The sequence below is a fragment of the Glycine max genome, chromosome 7 (genome assembly GCF_000004515.6).
Source record: "Glycine max cultivar Williams 82 chromosome 7, Glycine_max_v4.0, whole genome shotgun sequence".
Taxonomy (NCBI): Eukaryota; Viridiplantae; Streptophyta; class Magnoliopsida; order Fabales; family Fabaceae; genus Glycine; species Glycine max.
In genome coordinates this window covers 44,736,002-44,760,593 of record NC_038243.2, presented here as the reverse complement: position 1 = coordinate 44,760,593, position 24,592 = coordinate 44,736,002, and the positions used below count along the sequence as shown (strand labels likewise).

At 31.2% G+C, this 24,592-nt stretch overlaps 3 protein-coding genes across 3 annotated transcripts; 2 read left to right on the top strand and 1 right to left on the bottom strand.

Annotated features, from left to right (window-relative positions):
- The first annotated feature begins 747 nt into the window (after positions 1–747).
- Positions 748–5,150, top strand: LOC106799508 (uncharacterized). The gene is made up of 3 exons (XM_026129363.2): positions 748–1,150; positions 3,719–4,077; positions 4,172–5,150. Exons 2-3 carry the CDS (start codon positions 3,727–3,729, stop codon positions 4,877–4,879), a joined length of 1,059 nt encoding a protein of 352 aa, XP_025985148.1. The 5' UTR covers positions 748–1,150; positions 3,719–3,726; the 3' UTR covers positions 4,880–5,150.
- On the top strand, positions 2,272–3,441 carry LOC102663797 (putative nuclease HARBI1). Its single transcript, XM_006584391.3, has 3 exons — positions 2,272–2,571; positions 2,669–2,894; positions 2,993–3,441. The coding sequence occupies exons 1-3, from the start codon at positions 2,272–2,274 to the stop codon at positions 3,439–3,441; spliced, it is 975 nt and encodes a 324-aa protein (XP_006584454.1).
- Positions 5,151–9,539: 4,389 nt separating the features above from the next.
- LOC100805652 (zinc-finger homeodomain protein 4) lies at positions 9,540–11,666 on the bottom strand. Its single transcript, XM_006584068.4, has 2 exons — positions 11,240–11,666; positions 9,540–10,844 (listed from the first exon to the last, which is right to left on the bottom strand). The coding sequence occupies exon 2, from the start codon at positions 10,823–10,825 to the stop codon at positions 9,974–9,976; it is 852 nt and encodes a 283-aa protein (XP_006584131.1). The 5' UTR covers positions 10,826–10,844; positions 11,240–11,666; the 3' UTR covers positions 9,540–9,973.
- Between the last annotated feature and the right edge of the window lie 12,926 nt (positions 11,667–24,592).

The window sequence follows — 24,592 nt, the reverse complement described above, 5'->3', positions numbered from 1 at the left end:
AGACGAGTGAGGGGAGAGAATGGTTGATACACGAGAGAGACATTAACTTTTTATTTTTTTAAAAATATATTATATTGTGAAGTAAATGAAACAAAAGTAATATTATTGTTTTTTTGTCAAAAAAATTGTTGTTAAACATACTCCAACAAAACAAGAAACTTGATGATCTTATGCTAGCAAATCTATCTCTATATATTTGCTTTTATATTTATCATTAGCATATTTTGAGTTAATGAGGCAATTTATTGAGAAATAAATATTTATTATTATTATCATAAAATGGAATCCATGAGATATGAAATAGACAAAATTTCCAAATGAAAAAAGAGATTTAACAATAACGTGATAATGCAAAAAAAGAAACAATAACGTGAGAAAATGGGTTCAAATATATAATAATAGGGAGCAAAATGTGAAAATTCTACATATATATTTATATCTTCCTTTTGAGTGAGAGAGTGCATTTATATATTGAACAATGGTCCACCAAGTGATTTAATTTAATTGATTAAATAAAATATATAAATTATTATAAATCTTTTGATAGATCTCTTTGATTTTTATAGATGAAAAAATTGAGCATTTGTTAAAAAAAATTAGTGGATTTGGATTTTCTATGAGCCAAACTCTCTTCACTCCCGATTTCTTTGTTTCCTTCTCATTTCTCCGTAATCTATTTTATTTGTATGGCATCAACTTCCAAATTTGATTGTAGTATGAATTTGATGTCAAACAAATACAAAGATAAGTTGAAAAGAAAAATAAGAGACATTTCATCAAACACTTAGCCTATGTTTGGTTTAAAGGAAAGGGGAAGGAAAGAAAGTCAGAGGAAGGAAAGATGGTGGAAAGTGAATCTTTCCACTGTTTGGAACAACCTTAAAAAGTGAAGGAAAGAAAATTTTATGTGGACCCCACCCAAAAATCCTTTCCGCGCTACTTTGGACGGAAAGCGGGAAGAGCGACCAAAATTTTGGGCAAAAGGACAATAATGCCCTTCTCTTTCATCAAATTCTATTTGTCTTTTTGAATACCCTTCAAATCAAAATCCTTCAAAAAAATTGCTTGCTCTGGTTCTTGTTTACCTTCCAAAATCAAACTGGTCCATTTCATTTGTTCTACTTCCACAACCTTTCAGTTGCTTTGTAAGGTACCATCCCTATTCTTCCTTCTCATATGGGTTTCTTTGATGCCATTGAATAAAAATGTGTTGTTGTTGATCTTGTGCTTTGTATGTGTTCTTTGTCTACTTGGCACACATTATGTTGCTTTTGCTTCCTTGTAAATCATTTGAAAAGCTTTCTATTTTATTTTATTTTTTGAAAAATTTATGAAATCTAATGAAGTTTGTGTTGTTTGTGGGTTGTTGCTACTGATTTTTAACTTTGTTGTGATAAAGGATGATTGAATATTTTACACTTATTCTCTATCAAAATTGGTTCAACTGTCTGGAGATTTATCTTTGAAGACTGGTTGTGTTAAGGGTAGTACTAGTAGGAGCTAACTTTTCTACATCTATGCTACTGTGTTAAGTGATGCCATTGAGGGGAATGTTTTAATAGGTTTGCTTTGTTTGCTACGGATCTTAAATTGGTGTTTATGCTGGGTGATTACTTGCTGTCTTGGCTTGGGTAGTTTTCTAGCAGGGTATGGTATAGGAGTAGTCTTGTTTCATTTGGAGAAGAAAAGCCTTGTGAGTGGGATGGCACTAGACAAGTGGTGTACTGTGTATTTGTTTCAAGCATGCCTTATGCCCTCTTTAATATACTTTTCTTGGCCTTTTCCAAAAAAAAATAAAATTGGTCCAATTGATAGTTAGTCTTAAAATGGTCATTTTTTTATTTTGATTCTTCTATTATATATACTTTACTTATTTGAATGTGTATTGAAAAATATATCAAAACTCATTGATTTATTAAATGTATATTCATTGAAGGTTAACATTTATACTCTGATATGGAGTTTTTAATTAATAATGAAGACAAGTTTGGTGATGCATTGGATGGTATAAAGGAAGAGCAGTCCAAAATAAAACATTTAACTAATCTTGGCATGCAAAATTTAAGTCATTTTCGTCGAGGATTCGACAAACAACAGCGTCTTTGTTCTGTAGTCTTATTGTGCTATATTGTTCATGCGTTACATATGCTTCAAACAATGTCACATTTCATTCGTAGTCCAATTAGTCATGGAAGTCATGAAAGGGAGCGTAAACGTCTCGATTTAATGAGACAATTAGTACATACTGAAAAATGCCGAGACATAATACGAATGGGACCTGAGGCATTTATGTTATTGTGTCATAAATTGAGGGGAACTGGTTATGTGAAGGATACTATACGATCCACAGTTGAAGAACAAGTTGCTAAGTTCCTACACATCATTGGTCATAATGTGAAAAATCGCACCGTGTCATTCTTCTTCCGCCGTTCTGGTGAGACTGTTAGCCGTCACTTTCACAATGTTTTACGTGCCATCATTTCATTAGAAGATGAGTTCCTAGTCCAACCTTCTGGTAGGGATGTACCTCCACAAATATTAAACAATAGCAGATTCTATCCTTTTTTTAAGGTACTTTTGCCTTAAATTCACTTTAATATGTTTAGCCTCACAAATTCATCCTACAATTTCATCACTAATCAAATTGCGTATTTAATTTAATAAAAAGGATTGCATTGGAGCTATAGATGGAACACATATTCGGGTAAAGGTCCCAAGAGCGAAAGCCGCACGATTTCGTGGAAGAAAAGACTACCCTACACAAAATGTTTTGGCTGCGTGTAACTTTGATATGAAATTCACTTATGTTTTACCGGGGTGGGAAGGCACAGCATCTGACTCTAGGATTTTGAAAGATGCTTTAAGTAGGGAAGACTCTCTAAAAATTCCTGAAGGTTAGTAGTCTATTAATTTGATTTGACTATTAAGTATCACAATTTAGAATTATAATAGTTAACACGTCAAATAATAAATTATATCACAACTTTTGTAGGAAAATATTATCTTGGGGATGCCGGTTTTATGCTAAAACGTGGGGTGCTTACACCTTATAGAGGTGTTCGTTATCACTTGAAGGAATATTCTACTCGCAGCCCGCAAAATTCTAAGGAGTTGTTCAATCATCGCCATGCTTCACTTCGAAATGTTATTGAGAGATGTTTTGGAGTACTAAAGAAAAGATTTCCAATTTTATCTACTGGCACCGAACCCTTTTACTCATTTGAAGTCATGACAGACATTGTACTTGCTTGTTGTATATTGCATAACTTCTTAATGGGTGTTGATGTTGATGAGACCTTAATTGCTGAAGTAGATCGTGAGTTACTTCAACAAGAGATTGATAGATCCCAACCACAACAACAACGTGATGATGACTATAGATTGGGAACAATTTTAAGGGACGATGTTGCTATCAGAATGTGGAATGTTTATCCAATATGATAACACTATATAAGTAATATGTATTTCTAATGTGTTGTTTTTTTTTTTGTGTAATGTGACTACATGTGTAGAATGTAGTACAAAACTTGTGTTCTATTTGTGTATGGTTTTGGGAAATTACATGAACATGATTATGTTGTAGTAGAATTATCCAGTGGTATGCATTACTAATATTTCTTAGTTTACTCATGTTATTTTTGTGGATGAATTTCTCATAAGCTAATATTCATATGAAAATGGATACATCAACTTGTGTCCTTTTGAAATTTATATGCAGCTACTACAATGCCAAAGGGAAAAACCACTCCATCAGATTCTAATCACCCTGGTAGAGATAGCCTACAATGGAATGATGAAATGGATCAAATGTTGTTGAATGCTTTGGGTGAAGAGGCAAATAAGGGAAATAGGCACGATGGTGCTTGGACAACACAAGCATACAACAACATGGTCGAAGCCTTAAGATCTACAATTGGACCAAATATCACAAAGAATCATATAAAGAATAGAATGAAGACACTAAAAAATCATTTTGCTGAAGCTTACGACTTGTTCCATAGCTTAAGTGGATTCTCTTGGAATTCAATAACTCGAAAATTTGATGCTGAGGACGACGTCTGGGAAGAGCTGATTAAAGTAATTAGCATTCTTATCCTTTATTTGATCACTTGACTTTTATGTTAATTATAAGTACCAAATTGATCACTTGTCATTTTTACCTTTTATGTAGGGAAAGCCACATGCTGCAAGATGGAGAAAAATGCAAATTAAGCATTATGACATCTTGACTGAGTTATTTGCAACTGATAGGGCAAAAGGAAATGTTGCGAAAACAGCTAAGGAAAGGAGGAAACAATGGGAGAAGGAGAATATTGACTTGAATAACTATTTTGAAGATACAGAAATGTATGTGCCAAATGTTGGTATGTTTGATGAAAACCAATTTTCACCCCCCAACTTTGAGGATGCTAGTCCACAAAATGGTCAAACAAATCCTAGTGGCTTAAATACTTCAAGGGGTACAAAACGGAAGAGAAATGTGGTTGAGTTAGTTGAAGATCAATATGAGCGAATGAATGAAAGTATCATGACAATTGCTGAAGCTTTGAAAGAGGGAAATTCTGTTTCTAAGGAGCTGCACCAAGTTGCAGAGCGTCAAGTTGAAGTTGCTGAAAGACAAGTTGCAGTCATTGAAAAACAAGTTGAAATTGCTGAAAAACAAGTTACTGTGATACAACAAACTCGTCCTCGTCATTATTCAGAATCTGATGTATGGGATCTTTTAGAGGAATTAAGAGTCACAGATCCATTTCGCATGAAGGTTTATAACCATTTATGTGATAATGAGCACAAAAAACGTAAGCTTTTTGGCGTACCACCTCATATGAGAGGAGAAGCTCTCATTCAAATGATGACTGATGCAGGTATATTTTGTTAAGAGCATTGGTAGTGCTCCTTTTTTGGTCCTATATATTTAGGACATCATGTGATGCCTTTACTAATGACAGCCTATAACGGATTGCTTTTTTGGAGTGGTTGTGGATATGCTCTTTTGTTGGGATTGTATATATTTAAGGCATCATATGAGACCTTATTAATTTATGACTTAGTCTATATTAATTATCATTTTGGGATATATATGACTTAAGATGGAAATTATTAGTTTTTATGACTGGAGATGCATGGTAACCTGTGACTTTTGTTGTTATGCTACTTTTGAATATGCTTTGGAGTCTGCTATCCCTTTTGGTACTATATTGATGATTTTGATGATGGAGCCTTATACCATCCTTCAGAGGTGTGCATTCAATAGAAACTGAAAGGTTTGAGTCATCTCCCTTTGTTTACAAGTTTTTGTATTATACTATATTTATATACACAATGTTATATTTTATTATTACACTAAATAAATTTATAGATTTTTTCACACTTTGACACAATATGTTCTGCAGTCACAGTTTTTATATATGCATTTTGCAAAGGATAATAACAATGAGCTAGTGGTACAGGCCTTGAATATATTTTAGAGTTCATTAATAATCTATACCTCATATTTATGTCTTATAGTAATTTCATATTAGACTTTTTATGCCTTGAAGCTACTGTGGAGATTTTATATTGGCAAGGGGTCTAAGTGAAAGTGGCGTAGTCTTTTTTTACTGCATAATTTTCTGCATAAACTCAATTTGATGCAGTTAGATATTTGAAAGAAATTTGGTTGAGGCTTTGAAAGAATAAATTGAGAGTCTTGTTGATTTAAAAACACTGAACTTTTATGCTCATGATGTTTAATCATCTCAATGTGTTATAATAGTAGTAACTAATATATGGTTTGAATGTAGGTGCTTTCACCTCTAGTGCAATACAAGTAGAAGTGCAACAAGCAACTGGAGCTATAGTGCAAAGATGTGTATACTAATATTGTGTAACTAGACTGTCATTTATGTTTAATTTGCACTATAACATGTAGTGTAATTGGCCAATATATGCATCATAATACTCAAACTCAATATTTATATATAAATAGAATGATGTTGCTTTAGCACTAACTCATCCAAGATTTCAATTTTATCTATGAGGAATTGAACAACTGGTTCAATTGAGGGGTACATTGCTTGAGCATTATCTTTTTTTTTGAGAAGGCAAAAGAAATAATGTATTAAAATTATGGTACCAGAGAGGTACCAACAATTGAGTTACAAGAGACATTACAACATGGTTTATCCCACCCAACTACTAGCACCACCTTGATACAAATACAAGGAAGCCAAGTACAAATTTATTAAAGAATGAAATGAGACACCTTTCCTAAAAAAACCAGAGCTGACAGGAATGAAAGAAAATTGAAAACACAGCTTGAACCACACCTTATCAGAGCTAAAAAAAATAAGAGAGCATCTTTGAATGTTATTCTCAAACAAAATAATTCTTATTATTCACACTCTAGTGCACACCTGCTATAAGAAATTTGCAAATTGCAGCATATCTATGTTGATATCTAGCTGAACAAATGAAATTTTTGAGCATTATTAATTTAACTTAATAAAAATTAATGCTATAAAAACTGCTAATTTTATTTTATTGAAGATAAGTTGACATATTTTATCTTAAAGGAATACAAAAAATATAATTTCAATATTAAGCTTGTGTCTAACTTTTATTTTTTTTCTTTATTATTTAAAATATATTTTATTCTCTTCACCCTCTTTAATATTTATATAAGGTTAGTTTTGTCATTTCACAAATGTACCTCTTCCTTTCCTTATCACTTTCCATCCTTATCACTTTCCATCCAAACAACAGGAGAAAAGAAAGTTTTAACTTTCTTTCCTTCCACTTTTCCTTGTACCAAACAACTAAGACAATCCTTCCACTTTCTACTATCTTTCTTTCCTTCCACTTTCTTTCCTACCACTTTCTTTTCCAAACCAAACATAGTGTTAATATCTTTGTGAGCTGTAAATACTAATTAAAACTTTCTTTTAAGTGGTGAAATTAATCAACATACAAAAGGTAAGTGTACAAGTTGTCATAGTTGTTGGTAAATGATGACTAAATAATCACCACAGTATGACTCAACCCAATAGAGTAAAATTTGTAAAAATACTTCCAAGTTCTTCACGATCGGCAAAAGTCCTAAATATAGCGGTTAAAAAGAATTTTAGGTGTCCAAAGTTTATTATTAAGTAATTACTATATTATTTGACTTGATTATATCTAATAAAATAGGACATTAATTAACCCAATTTTTACAAGCCTAAAAACCACAATTAATTGAAGCCACGAGAAATATTAGAATTGTTTTAGCATTATTCAGTAATCCTGGCGACGAGGTGCATGTTTGTTTTTTAGTTGTAAAACAGACATTTAGAGTAAAATAAAATTTACAAAAACATTCATATTTTTTTTGTGTAAAATTAAGCTTACGAATCATTAAATTTATTTCATAATTCATACATCCTATTTTAAACTAATCCAAACATGGCTTTGTGGTTGGCTGTATATGAAATTTGTGAAGTTGCTTTAGGTTGCTTTTCCACTGTGTTGTGCTGTGTTCTGTTATGTTGGTATGGTGCTTTCCCTTTAACCAAAGAACATTCTGCATGGAAGGATGTGCATCCCGATACAAATTAAAGAGAGCAGCTTTTTTCTTTTCACGCTTTTTTTTTTGGATTCATTTCCATGTTCCACCCCAAAAATAAAAAGCAATCGCTATTTCATACAAATAAAATATATTTCTTAACAGGAATGTTTTACTTGTTAATAATTTAAAATATTTAATAAGTTACATGAAATCATTTAGTTGATGTCTTTAAATAGGAGTACTAATAATTTACACTAGTCAGAAAAAAATTCGTTTTATTTAAATTATATTTTCTTACAAAATATTAAAATTAAATAATTAAAATATAAATGTACATTAAAAAGATCACGATTCTTCTTGCCCGAGTGGACCCCATTCTTCTTTTTTCCTCCTTTTCAAAGCAAGGCGTGCTTGCAAGTTTTGTATAATTATTTATGGCTAGAGAATGATTCATGATAGTGAAATTGAGATATTATATTTATACAATAAAATTATGTACTAGTAATAATTAATATAATTCTTTTTTCATATTATTTATTTGCATTTTTATATTTCTTTGTCTAAAAAATGTATGAATAGATTTTGTTGTAAAAGAAATTCATGGTGATCGATAAAACAATTTTAATTTACCACAAAAAAAATTGTGACGATTTACACACTTTTTTGCATACTTTTATCTATAAATAAAAAATAAAACATATTTTATTTTATTTTTTAAAACCAATATAAAAAATGTAAAAAAAATATAATATCTATATTATTTGTGATTATTTATTATATTGTGCCCTAGTGTCCATGCGGATAAGGTGCCAACTGACATAGACACCAAACTACGTTTGCACGTAATACAATCAACATTGTTTTGTTTAAAAATTTGTGGACAAAAACCTTTTAATTCAGTTGTTGATGAATTATTCATTGATGTTTTTGAATTTAGACTTATGTAGCTAGCAGGCATATAAGATAAGTCATCCCGTAATAATGTAAGTAAACAAAATAACTGACAATCGAAGATTTCAATTGCCTGTATAGCAAAACAATGTCCCGAGTCTCCTCCACCTCACGCACTTACTGTGCTTATCTTTCATTAATTAACGTTGAGAAACATGTTATATATATATATGATGATATAATATTGTATGAATATTTTAAAATAAGAATATTAGAACCAGTAAAATCAGTATTAATCATATAACTATGCATAAATAGTTAAAATCTAGAAAAAAAATATATTTAATCTTATATGTTTGTTGAAAAAAAATCATGCAAATTTCTTTAGAAATATATTTATATAATTTTTGAATATTTTAATTTGGATCTTTTATATGATAAAAGTTTAAAAAATCAATATATTTGTCTCTCTTATTTTTACGTTAAAATATTTATCGGATGTGGTCACGCGGATTCATTCATTTACACCGGAAGTTAATTAAAATCGTGTTCTGTAAAAGGTGTAATTAATATGAAACAGCATGCTTATGATACGTATTACGTAAATGTATATTATAATTAAAAGAGTAGTGCGAGGGAAAACAAAGTTGCTCTCAAAAACTTTACAAGATTAATAACTTATTTGTTAACCCCAATCATTTTTTAATGAAAACCAGTTAACAATGTTATTTAAAATTTATTGGTCAGTTAGGATGATGCAAGGTCTCCTAATCAGTTGAAGTTAGAGTGCAAAAACTTCCTTCCGCCACGCACGGTCCAGACATAGAATCCAAGCTTTTAGGTGAAGACAAAAATCCAACGCAAATTAAAGCTGATTTCGCATTTTTCTTTTTTACTTCTCAATGTATATTTGGTTTTACGTACTAATATATTCTTCCTTCCCTTGAGTACGTTTATATATCGTCTAAAATTAATGCTAAAAGATTTACTATTTGGAGCAAGAAAATAAATCATTTTTTACCGCTTGAAAAATGATGTCATAAGGTCCTACATATGATGCAGCAGCAGCAGCAGCAGCGGCATCAGCACAACAGAAGCAGAATTTGTAAGGTGAAAGAGAAAGTAGCATAGAAAGACCCTATGCAATTCTATTAATACATACATACATATGGTACCTGAGAGTCTATTCATTGCATAGATTCCATGTCCTCATCACTTGAATGCTAGCTAGGTTGATGAGAGAATTAAACACCACTCAGAAACTAATTAAAACTTGACGCAATGCAAATGCAAATGCAATTTTCCTAAACTAGAGCACATGATATAGATCGATGGAGCTACTAAATGGTGGGTTTATTCTTAGTCTTAGGTAAAGAGAACTCAAACAGATCAGCCAGGAGAGAATTATATTGCAAGAGATGATGATTAGAGAGATACTATAGTGGAATTGATGAAGAAAGTCAACAAACACTTGCGGCTAGGCTAATAATTAATCATACGTAGGGATGGAGTATATATAATAATAAAGCAGAAAGGGTGAAGGAAGGATAATTATAATTAAGGTGGTGGTGGTGCAGCAGTTGTTGGGGGATTCTTTTTGGCGAGATTGTGCTTATTGTTATGCATCCAAACCTTGAGCACTCTTCTCTTGACCCCAATCTCTTGGCAGAACTGTTGCACAACAGACTCCTCTTGCTTCTGGATTTTCCAACCCACCTTCTCAGCAAAGTTGAGCATTTTGTCCTTCTGCTCCTGGCTGAACTTTGTCCTGAACCTTTTCTTCACTAGCTGCTGCTGGGAGCTGATGGGTCTACTACTAAGCTGCACCATTCCACCACCACCACCACCATCTTCTTGTTCATCAGATTCTGAAGGGAGGTGGTGCCCAATTCCTCCAATGTTGTAGGGCATTATCATCTGGTGTGGTGGGACACTTCTAGCAGCTGTAGGGTATCCCAGAGCCTCAGGTGGGAGGAGGTTCTTGTGAGGGCCTAGAATGTGTCTTCTTCTGTTGATGTTGAGGTGGTGGTAGTCACATGAAGGCTCACCCTCCACTTCCTTTCTGTGGAAGTTTCTGTGGCAATGACAGGCAGAGCAGTTCAGTGCCTCTATGGTCCCTTCTTCTCCACTTGGCATGAACTCACCACACCCATCAGTGGCATTCCCTCCCATGGCTGCTGCATGGTTCTTCAGGCATTCTCTGTACCGAACTACTTTCTTGTAGCTTCCAAGTCCATGATCCTCCTCCTGCTGCATGGTAGGTATGCCATTTGAAGGTGCCGTGGAGGATATAATGTGGTTATGGTCATGGTGAATCATGAGTCCGTGACCATGACCATTACCATGTCCATATGTAGTACTGCTGTTTATTGGGATTGGGATTTCGCCTTCTTGACTCGAAAGTTCCATTCTTTCCTAGCCTTGGAGACTTACCAAAAAAGAAACAAACAAAGGAGATCAGCTGGGTAATGTCAAAATGATTGCAAAGTTTCACCGCTAGCTAGCTTGGAACACATGTGAAGCAAGAAAGAGAGTTTTGTTCGTTATGATGAGGTAACTAACTAGCAAAAAAATCAAGAGTTAATGGTGTTGGAAGGCACCCAGCTCATTATCTTCAGGTGAATTAAGAGAAGAAAGCAACAAACTCAGAAGTAGGGCACACAGGAGAGAGCCTTTTAAGCAAACAAGACACTTTCCCACTCTGGGTATTTTCTAATTTCTATCTATCTCTTCAAAAGAGATAGAGAGAGAAACAAACTAAATGTCTCTATGTCTCAGCGAGAAGATCATATTCATAATCAATGAAGACAGCTACAAACAAACCTTGTAGCTAGCTAGCTTTCTTCTCTTTAATTAAACTCAATTGGAGATGAAGAAGAACAACAAGATAGAGCAAACCTTATGTTGTAGACATGGTTGGTTAGAAGAAAAGAAAAAAGATGATTTGGTTAAAAGAGAGTAGAATTAGAGTAATAGAAGGAAGTAGAAGATGAAGGAGAGAGAGAGAGAGCTTTGGAGGTGGATTTTGGTAGTGAAGCACTAAACAGGAGCTGCTTATAGAGGTGGTGTGGGAGGACAAAAAAGCAGATTTTAACAGACAAAGAGGAATGCACAGTTCAGTTTTAGGAGAGGGAGATTCAGATTAGAGAACCCCCAAAAAAAAAGTGGGGGTGCTTGCTTTGCTTTGCTTGCACTATCAGCTATCGAGTTTACGCCATATAGAGGGGAGCAGTGTGTCAGATAGTGGTGAGGACAAAAGATGGCAGAGAGAGACAGAAAGACAGAGAGAGAGAGAGAGAACCTTTCTCAAATTGAATTAACTGAAAGAAACGTTCTTTCAAAGTAAATATGCTAAACTTCCCTTCTTTATGTTATGTATGCCGAATGCTCCCTTCTGATCAATATTTTCTTCTTATTCATAATTTAAATTGATTATAGTCACACCTCTTCTTCCTACCAAAACCCTGAACTCATTAAGCAAACCCCACTAAACTAAATAGGATAACGAAATGGGGGACAAAGTTAGACATGACCATAAATATTTGCATCAAGTTCGTTAGAAAGCCATTAACTTCAAAACAACATTTTAGTCGTCTTTCTAAAAGCTATACTTCAGGTGAACATGCTTCTTCTTTTTTTTTTAAGAATTGAATTCTATTTGAATATAAATGTTTCCACTTGAAATACCAATCTCCCTTCTCACGTTTAAAAACTATAAATGCTAAACTTAAGTAGGTTAATTAGATGAGAGGGAGGAGAAAATAAAAACTACAAATTCATCAGTGCTTTACTTAAGAAAAAAAAAAAGACAGTATTTTTCTCTATGTTTGTACGTTTAACCTTTACTGTACGAGTTACTGGCCATACCAAAAATTTTACATGAAAACTTCACAGATGGAGTTGTTTAACATTTTTTGGTGTACCTCTCTCTTTTTTCTGTCATTCATGATCGATCTGTGTGTGCATAAGTGTTTTGGCCCTTAGTTTTGAATGTGAAGAATTGATGGATTTAAGTGTGCCATTAGAGGCAACGTACGGTTATTTGTTTTGTGTGTCCTTTTGATCCAAATCCTTTTTACAAGACATAACTCGAGTTATGTTCCTCCATCCATCATTAAAATATCTCTTATTAATTAATTCCTTAACCATCCAAAGGGTCTTTGACTTTGAGTACACCTCAATCTCATCAAGGGGAAATTTTGCGAAATAATTAAATTAAAGTTGGTGATGATATGATACCATGCAAAAGTTAAATGCAGTACGCTCAGTAGAGGCGTTAATTAATTAGGTCTTATGCAGAACTTAGAATGATCGTTAGTGGCATTCTTCCTTCAGGCGCCAGCATTTACTACTTAGGGAACTATGTTACTCCATCGTGTTTTGTTTTTCGTAATACAGAGGCGAGGCCCTCCAATCTTTGCGACATATATATAACAAATTATTATTTCTTCTGTATATATTTGCTTGTGGTGTTGTGTCAATAAATAGTTCGCTCAACATGTCAATGATGTTCCTTTGGAATACAAACAGCATTGAATTCCATTCAGATTTATCACATGTGAGAGAGAAACACAGAGAAGCAGGCAGAGACCATGCTAAATGATGCTTCATCTAGCTTGTCAATGTTATAAATTTAATTGGTAATCAATTAATCTTCTGTAAAATCTTTTGATGATTCTTTTACCTTAAGTAATAATTAACTGAGTTCAAATTTAATTATCGGTTTTTCTATTATATTAAAAGTATAACATTAAATGTTATTAATATTTAGACAATCATATGTGCATTTACTTATAAAGGTACGTACGGCATTTTTCAAATATTTATTGGCACACTATATAACATGCAGATAAATTCTATAGTTACCGATATATTTTAAATTTGTCACGAAGCAGTTATGACGATCGATATAAGCAAAAGTTTAATATATTTATCATGTTGATTACTGCTGTATTGTGTTTTTAATACTGTGATGAAGAAAAAGTTACCAGTACGTCACGGTTACTCTGTAAAGCTGTTCTTTACTTCTTTACATATTCTACTGGGAAGTAGGAAAAGGATTCTCCTTTTCATCATATATTTGTTTATGAATCATCCAAATCGCTTTATTCTTTTATTATCCTTGCCTTTATTCCAGTCTCTACACCACATTTAAGGCTTTATCCATCTTTACAATTTGTTTTATCTATGTTGTCTCTTCTTCTAGTAATTCTGCATGGATATTACTTTTCCTTTGTTGCTTTTCTTTCTACTTTTTGTCTTAGACAAAATTATATATTCTCTATTTCTTTTCTCTTTTTGCAATTTGTTCAGAACTACTCAGATGTATGATGCACTTAAAGAAGAGAATTTTTTTCTCCGTTAATCAAACACATTAGAGTTAGAAGGATCAAATACAATTAGAAGTCATATATATATATATAATTCGATTTTTGGGTGGAGTTTCACTTTGAAGCCACTAGCTAGTTGGATTAAAAAGAGATATACATGCATGCAGTGACATGTAGAGCTCAAATTAAGAAGATATATATAATTTGAATACGGAGTTTATATAAATTTTAATTAACAAGAAATGAATTACTAACATCTTTTAGTTTTTACCTTAGACAAATTAAACATAGGAGTAGCTAGCTAATTTGGTTATGGTGTTGGGTTGCTGGGTCCACATGAATAAACAGTGTTGATGACAGATGACAAAGCCTTGATCACAATTTTCAAGATGCTTCAGACCCCTCCAACTCCAATTGCCTTCCTTTTTCGTTTGGGGAAACATGTATTTGCCCCTCTCTTCTCAACAGTCAACACTGAACAGTGTGCTTGGACACAGAAAAAAAATTAAATAATATATTTACACGTTTTCATTTTAAACTTCAAAATTTTCACGCCTGAATTCATAACTTTTTTAAATAGTATTTGTAATTTTATTTTATCATACGAATTCCCTTTCCGAATTTATATCATTTTTTATTTCTCACACAATAAATATTTTTTAATACTTATTTTTAAAATATTTTATAAATAATTAAGCACACATTTGTTTAAGTTTTGTTTTCACGCACAAACCCCTTATTTGTTAGACAAAATCACCGTTAATACATGTTAAGAAGTTTGTGTATATTGATATTAAAAAAAAAAAATTTAAAATATTTTACGAAAGTATAATAATCCACTTTTGAAAATTTTCTGAAAATGACCATTGATATAATTATTTTTTAAGAAAATAAAGAAAAGAACCTTAAATTAAAAATAGACTTTTGAGCTAATACTCTTCGGGTTTAATTGAATTTGTCTTTTCCAAGAGGATTTTCAGTTTATCTGTATAAAGTTCTAAAAAATATTATTAATATTTATAAAAAATAAAAATGACAAAGATGTCATAAATTTAAACATTTCAGTCGAAATGACTTTTAACTTAGTTGAATCCAAACTTTTCTTTTGTATCAGTTTATATATACGTGGGTTAATATTATGATGATTATGTCATATATGTATATGTATATATATATATATATATATATATATATATATATATATATATATATATATATATATATATATATATATATATATATATATATATATATATATATATATATATATATATATATATAAAGGAATAAAATAATTTAAAACTGTCCATAAGCATTAATTCAAACGGTAAAAGACATATACTGTTATGCGCAGAGCAGTTGTCCAATCCCCCAATTGCATCAAAGTAACCAGTGAAGATTGCACGAGTACACAATAACACAACAACGAAATTTAATTTATAGAACCGGTTCATAGCAGGAGCATACACAACAATTTAAACTTTTTAAAAAGGGACATAAATTAAATAACATGGGACGGGCTAAGACAAGTTTTTTGGATCATTACATTATGGTGGGATATCAATTAATTTCTATTAAAAAATTTAAAGTTGATTGTCTATAGTGGGTCTCCTCTCCCCCAAATCACACTTTTTTTAAGAAAAAAAATAGGCCATATATATAGTTACTGTATGAAAAAATGTTATCATACAAAAAATAACAAATGAAATATACTATTATCTTTAACTGTAATTCAGAGTGGATAATAGTAAAAAAAAAAAAAAGTTAAATGGCATAGTAGCTTTGTTCCTCTTAGAATAAGAAAAGGGTAAGTGTTCCAATCCTATCTTCTAACTTTTATTATTTTCATTTTGTTTTCTATTTTTAAAAATCTATGCATTTAGTTCATTTACTTTTAAAATTTTGTGCATTTTATCCCTAATGTGCCTCAACATGACTATGTTACATCAATATCCATGTATTACAACATTTGTATTTGAGTGTCACGTCAACCATCAACGTTAACATGTCATTGGTCAATTAACAACAACAAACATTCAAGGCAAAAAATTGTGAAATTTAAAAAATAAAGGGTAAATATGTGAGGAAAAAATGCTATGACAAAATTCTGAGTATGGGTAAAAACAAGAGAAAAAGAATGTGCAATTAAACCAAAATTTTATTCTACTCTGCAGTTAGATTGAATATTTACATTCCAACTTAAAATCTATTGCAAGTAAATAGAACCATACCACCTGTCTCCTTCTTCCCAAAAAAACAGAGAAAAAAATATTATTTTAGACAACAAAGTGAGAAATTATAAATAATTATTAAAAAAATTAGCAATTAAGACCTATATGTTGTTGGTCTTTGTAAAAATGAATTTGATCCCTTTAAATAAGGTTTACTCCAATGTGATAGTGGTCCAAAAAAATTTAGCATTATTAGATTCAAATAATTTTATAATTTGTTATCCATATGAATGAACTAAATTAAATCCTTAATTAGTTTTAAATTATTTGTTACATCCTTAATTATGGATAAAAAACACGTCCTCGAATTTTAAATTAGCGACTTTTAACTTTTTTTAAAATAAATAATAATCCTCAGTTTAGATTTGTAAAATTAAATTAATACCAAATATTAAAAGCTAAGCCCATACATATATAAGATAGTGAATATGTCTTAAATTGAAGCTAGAAAAACCCATAGAACAATATCTTTTACATCATTGGGATGATTCAAAGTTAGGTTAGTGTTGATTACTCGCTTATTCTTTTCTTTTAGCAAGCAGACAAATGAAAGGAATATTACATAAAGAGTAGTAGATGTTCCCAATGAAAAGTTAAAACTTTTTTTTCTTACATTAAAAAGCAAATTATTCAATGTCCAAAATAAACAAGAAAAGCAAAGCAAAATATTCTTGGTCAACTAGATCCTCTTGATAATTTTAAAAGATTTGGTGCATTTTGCTTTTCTACAAGATGATGTTTCTTCTTCTAATCATCCTACTCTACAGCATAGTACTGTTTTCCTAGATGCCTTGTCTTAGGAAACAAGTGGTACCTTTGTTAAGGCAATGATATTTTCCATTAACGAATGAGATTACTTAAATTGGCTTCGTTTTCCCGTTCGGCTTTGGATGATTTGCTTTGGACATGCATGCTTGTGATGATGAAGACAAGTTATAATAATTCATTTCCGTTTAAAGCTAGAAACACATGTGATTTTAAATCATAGAGCAGTGTTTGCTAATTTGGAGTTTTCACTTATTTTATTTTGTGTGTAGGTGGGTGGGGGGCGGGTGTTGTTTGGGGTTGCAAAGCCTTTATGTCCTAAGCACTCAATCAACAATGTGCATGCATGTGGTTCGGCAAGGCAACAAAGTACTCTCTCTCTCTCTGCAGGTCACCACCAAATATATCATTCTTGCTATCTTCCCACTCATGGACGACTTTTCTCTTTCAGGAAAGGATCATTTTACACTCTTTCAAAAGCATAATATGCAGACTTTGCTTTGCTTCCTTATGTTTCAAATTTTCAGATCAGATATCAGTAACCCAATTTCTTTCCTTCCACTCTGAAACTGCCAGACTGGACTATCATTCTACTGATCATTATTCTTCTTTCATACTACTATTAATTAAAAAATCAAAAATAAAGAAAATAATATCTTTTTCCCATGGTCAACATTTCTATAATTAGCAATTTAGCATTGAGATACAAAATTTAGACAAATTAAGCACCCACTGTAGTAGGCCATCAATAAATTCATTAATGCTGCATGGCTAGTTATTTTCAAGCTCAGGCTCAGGCATGTCTCTATCATGTGCATAAAACTCATTGATTTGGACTGTGCTTTCTGTCGCGGTTTGGGACCTCACTGCTTAATGCTTATGAGTTATGATAAAATCTGTATGTGTTTCTTTTTGTTTTTTTTTTTTTTAAAGAAAAAATAAGACTGAAAAGCAAGGACTAGCCGTTGGGAACATTCCCACTGCTTTTAATTTTTGTCTCAAGTAAAGAGAGTGAGTAAATAAGACCCGAAGGGCACCCCCACCCCCACTTTCTACGTGGCCAAGGCATAAGATTCAAAGTAACGCCACGGCCAATCAACAAATAAATATTATTATGAGCACAAAAAAATAATAATAAAGACAATACTTTTCCTTGTACACGGCTCTTTTATATCCCTTCCACTTTAATTTCTTATCCAACTACCATGAGGGAGATCGAATGTGACAAATTAAATTGAATGAGAATATTAGGAAAGAAATTAAGGATCGAATCCATGTCGTTACAACTTTATTTGGTCATCGATATTCCATATTTATGTATCATACTTTCGCATAAAGTTTTCTTCAAATTATAGAAATTTATTTTGAGAAAGACTTTTCTAAATATTATCAAACCAATTAATGCAAAGTTCCCTTCTAGTATTGGGAACTAATAAACACCCAAGACTGGCCGGATGCGATATGGCAAGTTCGATCATTTGCTAGCAAGATTTGAAATTAAGGTCTGTTTCGTCACTTTTTTTTATTTTATATTTCTATAGATTACGTCCATGTAGTCGACCCCACTTAATGGGATAAGGCGTTGTTGTTGTTGTTCTATAGATTACGAACAATCGTAATTGCAGTCGCATACACATTACAAGCTAGACGTTGTAGCTGAACTTGTCGTGGTGAACTGTTTTTAAAACCTTGCTTACTAGGTTGATCAACGATAATGTTTTCTCAGCCAAGAAAAATTTGTATATTTCGACTTCCTTTAGAAAGATTAAGCACAATTGTTGTAAAGTCACGCATAGTCAAATAACAGTTAAGCCACAGTTGAATCTAGCTAACAAAAGATTCACATTTTGAAACTTATTATCGATAATATGAATTTAATTTTAATGAAGTATATATATATAAAGTCTTATTAAAATACTAAAAATCCTTTAACATCTCCTAACAATTTTTTTCCATAAATATCAACTTGAGATTGAACTCTTAATCACGTATTTAAAAAATAAGATTATCTATCAACTATCGCATGCATGAATTTAGTAGTTTTATATATATCATTATTGAATAATAAGTTTTGCCCGTTCAATCATAGTTTTATTAAAAATCTCCATTGTAATTGTAAATAATAAAATAAATGCTCTCGCACTTATTATGGATGACGATTTTTTTCTTATTATATATTGATAATTTTAGGCGTAAGTTGATTCCTTACAGGTTACGCATTAGATCAGACCATCTAACAAATTTGTCTCAATAAATATATTAAATACCAATTTGATAGACGACGCAGGATCTTGTGTACGAAGTAGGCTGTTTTGGAATGGAAGGAGAGTAATGTAATGTAATGTATATGATCAAATTACATGATGGATTTTGAATTTGCTTGATGTGTGTTATATTTTGAATGCATATCCCGACGAAAATGTGGATGGAATTATCTTATCTAGATTTTAATGATAAGCTCGAGTGGTGCATGAGAGAGAGAATAGGTGATGGATTTGAGACACTGACCACTTTGATTCAGTTGGGGGACCATAAACTACTCAAACCCCAGTACTTGATACGCTCATATTGCATTTATGCTAAATGAAGAAAAACATGACCAGTTTTATCTATACATATGAAGTCATTTATTGAGAATGAACTAGAGACCATGACCATTCACTTGATATTTTAATCTCTCTTCTTTCCCTCCACACAGGCAAGACCAACTAGAGTCACAAATCCGTCGAGGTTAGTCATTAATACTTTGATCAGTTCCCTTGTCCTTTTGTTGTGAGTTCATGTATTTCTTATTACTAGTGTACAGTAGTATTTTCTAAAATATTCAATATGATTTAAAACACGTCAAACATTTACAAACCATCCTAACTATAAATTTCTTGTAGATAGTATTTAAATATATTGTATTTTCATTCATATTTTAATTATTTACTGACATTGTACATGCCCATATAGATAAGACAGCGAATTACCGATGTACCAAACCTAAACGTCCAATGCTAACATTCAAGATTACAAAGTATTTTATACAAATGTGATTTGTCTGAACTGGATGTAGATATATTTGAGGTAGATTGTTGATGTACCTTAGATGGATGAATGATCGAGTGATGAGATAAACTCTCGAACAGAGCTAGTTTTTTTGTGCTGGATAGTCAAGGTCTGAATTATCCTAAAGTTGATCAAGGCTCCAATGCAATTTAAACACTGTAAATAATGGGTTGGTACTCATCCCAGCACTTAAGTCAATAATGATCCCACAAGAGTAATGATATGTATTAAATGAGTACGAGCTTACAATGATATATATATATATATATATATATATATATATATATATATATATATATATATATATATATATTGACATAAAGAGACTTATATTATTTTATGAAGAATAAGTGAATCAATACAATAAGAGATTCTCAGACCTTTGTGGTGAAGAAATTTTTTACGCAAGCGTATCATGGCTTCAACAAGGTGTTTTTCCTCCACAATTAAACAATATTGATATTGTCTTGATTTTTAAAAAGGATAATCCTACACCCATGAAGGACTTGAGGCCTATTTCACTTGGTAATATTTTATATAAAATTGTTTCCAAAGTCATTGCTAACAGATTGAATTTTTTTTTTGCCAAATATATATTTTTTTAGAGCAATATGCTTTTGTTGAGAGCATGTCTATCCTTAATAATGTATTTGTAGCCATTGAAAATATTTGACAAATTTGGTAAATTTGTTCTTAAAATTGATATCAGTAAAATATTTGACAAAGTTGATTGGAGTTATCTTTAGGTTATTTTGGCTAAATTTATATTGGATTTTGATGACCAATGGATTACATGGATGAGGATATGTTTTGCTTTTGCTAATTTTATCATTCTTGTTAATGGTGATGGAGTTGATCCTATTGTTCTTGATAGAGAATTTCAACAAGGTGATCAAATACTACTTTATCTTTTCATTATTTGTATGGAGGATCTCTCTTGTTTACTCGAAAAAGCATAAGCATGAGGGAGTTCCTATTCTTGTATATCTTTTATTTGCTGATAATTATTTTTTGTTTTGTAAGACAAATGAAAAGGGGGTTGAATCTTTATATGCTATTCTTGATGAAATTGAATTTGAATTGACTTCTGGTCCAAGAGTCAACCTTCAAAAGTATGAAATTTTCTTTAAAAAATACTTTTCAAAGCACTCGTAATTTCATCTTCAATTTCCTTAATGTCTCTAAATGTTTAGGCACATGCAAATACCTTGGTCTACCCTCTTTGGTGTGAAGAAAGAAAAAAGCTATCTTCAACTACTTGAAGGATCAAATTTGGAGAAAGATCCGAACATTGGTCATCTAAGCATCTCTCAAAAGGTGACCAAGAAGTTCTCATCAAACTAATGCTCATGCTATCCCTGCATATTGTATGAACACTTTTTGACTTTGTAGCACTTTGTGGGAGGAAATCCAAAGAATGATGATTTTTTTGTGTGTTGAGTTAAAAAAAAAATCCTTTAATATAAGTCCCATTAATTATTTAATAAATCTTCTTTATAACGTTATAAAGTTTTAACAAAATTTAATTAATAAAAAATACTAGTGAAAAACTTCTCTCTATGCAATTGATTAAATTCAAATAGTTATACATCGATTTACGCACATATATATATATTTGTGTGTGTGATTTGCATTAAACTTTAATTTTATACTACATTAAAGAAAATTAGTGGCGGTAAGGAGCGCGATCCAAGAGTGGGAGGGACGTACGCATGCGAAATCTGGTATGATCTACTAGGAAAAAAGCTTGTCTCTCTGCATCAAACTTTTCATTCAAGTGTGCATGTTGGAGGGTCCCACCAATTTCAATTTTTTTCTTCTTTCTAATGGGTAAAAAGTAAGGACATGGAAGACAAAAGCTTTGATCAATCAGTCAGAGATATTCCTCCATTTTTTTTCACCAGCGCCCAACAGAGAAAACTCACGGTCTTTATGTCACACTATTATAGGGTGTGTTAGATTGAGGTAAATGAAAAAAAGATGAAAATAGTGAGTACGTACTGTATTTACTCATTGTTTCACGACACGACATTGCCAACACAAATACCCGATTAATTGCATGCGGAACAGAAGAAGCCATCTTATTTTGAGCCCTTTTTAGATTCGTAAGTCATCATCATTCATTATCATGTTTCTTTTAACAAACTTGTGCCAATCATCACAATTATTATAACTAATGCATGGAAGCCATTCGCATAACTCATTAGAAGATTAAAATATTACTAATTAAATGGAGTATTTCTCATTTCGGGTATATTTTTTTGGTTGAATCCAAGTATCCTTGGTGGGCAATTGAGGATCAATTTCTCAAGATATTAAGATGTAGTATTTAAGAAGTTAATTTTTTCAAATAGATTTTTTTTTCATATTTAAGCAATAAAATTATATATCAATCACACCATATCATGTTAATCACATTATAGGTATAGGTATATAGTGACTATTTAAGTAACGTGTTTTCTTTCTGCAAACAGAGAAAAAAAATTGCCACTCTATCATCTGAATGAGTTAAGTAACGTGTTTTCTTTCTGCAAACAGAGAAAAAAAATTGCCACTCTATCATCTGAATGAGGCCATATATATATGCATTTGATAGATGTCATGTTATATCAAATAACGAAAAAAGAAATTTGTGTATATAAAAGTGATGTGTGTAATGAAAACCATAACAGAGCCGCTGGACAATAACTATATATGAATTAGAAAGAGCTGACTTTTGTAGTTTATTAGTTAGAGTTGTGGTGAATGCTGATGTTAACATTTGCAGAAAAAGGAGTTGGTGCAGTACTTGCAATAAATTAAAGAAATACAAAATCCAATTCCCTATGAAAGTCATTAAACGATCTCATTCTCAACGATTAAGCTGGCATTGAATGGAAAGAAAGGTTTGGCTGAATTTGCCACAACCAAGAAACGAAATGACAGTGGTAGTGTGGTGTTACCATAATGGGAATCTCATGTCATGCAATCATTTACTGTAAATGGTATGAGGTGGAGGTGGAGGTGGATGTGGCGTAAGCGTGTAAGAAAACCCCCTCAGACAAATGAGTGTGACAACAAAACAAAACAAAGTACATTTATTTATCTGTTTACATTTCAGGTACTTTTGCTTGCATGCATATATATGTCAATGGATGGATGTATGCCTGTAATGTAATGTGCTCTTTCTCATAACACTTTGCATTTTGCAGATAAAAGAAAACTTGTCTCCAACGCATCCTGCCAACCTCACCACCAGAGTTAGCATTTGGAAACTTTGCTGCACCAATTTTAACCCTACAACGGCTTATATAATTAAAAACCTTCTTGTTCTTGACAAAAAAAATGTCTTTGATACAGCATCTTGGATGGCTTCATCTTGATTTATTTAGCGCCTAGTCTAACGTAACTACGTAATTCTTTATCCAATATAAATAAATTCATTTGTTATTTATATTTTAGCTGAGATTTTATTTTATTTCAAATCTGTTAAACGTGTATGAATTTATTCATTCTTGTAAGAATGAATTTTATTTATTTATTTGTTCTTTATGTATAAAATCTAAATAAATTTATTTTTATATTTTAGTCTCATTTTATACCGCACCAAAAAAAAAAGTCTCATTATGTAGTTTTTATGGTAAAGATAATGATATTTTTTCATCTTTTTAGATAAATATATTATTCTTTTACGCTCTTTATTACGAGAATAATTATATTCTTTTTTTAAAATTACTAAAAATAATTTTATAATAAAAATAAAATGATTTAATTTAATCATAATTTTTTTTCAATATAAATTTGATTGAATAAATTTATCACAGTTGTTATGGATGCTCTATAACCATAACAGATAGAAAGAACATAACCACACAAAAGAATGATTAAAATGACCTCATTATAGTACTGTTAAGATTACTGCACGGAGCTATAGAGATCTAGTTGCAGAAGCAGAGAATCCGAACCCCAGAATTAGGGACTTCAAAGCTACAAGAGCCGCAGACTTTTGTTAAAACAATTTTTTTTTTCCTTTTAAAACTGGAAAAATTGTTTTCAGGTTATGGAAAATAACCAAAATATGATTAAATTTAGTTTTCTTAAAAAAATTATCAATTGTAGTTTTCACAATTTTTCTAAAAAATTACTTTATTATATTATTACTTATTAACAATGTAACATACATCTAAACATCTTATACTATATGTCATTTTAAAATGACTACTCGGGCCGTGAGAGTAGGGGTACAATTTAATATATACTAAGATATAGTATAATTAAAAAAGAACATAAGGCAAATGTTTTATAAAAACAAATTTTTATTATATACATTTTTTTTGTCAACAATAAACAATACAAGAAAACTAATAAGATATTTAATGGACAATATCTTTTTCTAATATTAATTATCTTAATATAATTAATATCATTATTATTATAAAATTAAATTTTATATATTTTATTATATGTTATAAATATTATATTATGTATAACATAAATGTAGAAGGAAACTTCAAGAAGATATTTTGATGATGTCAAAAGAACGCGCTTCTCAAGTTTTATTAAAGACAAAAATTCAAGATATCCAAGAAATTCAAGAAATATGATGATAATTCTAGAGTCTTAGAAAGAAAGTTCCAAATTGAAACAACAAAAGGTTTGGCCAAAGGATTTAACTTAAAATATTTTTTAAAAGAGTTTGACTGGTAGTCGATTCCCAGAAGATGTAATCGATTATCAGTTACCAATGTGCCTTATGAAAACTTTTAAATGTTTTAAAAAACATGTAATCCATTACCCGTGATTTGGAACGTTTTAAAAAA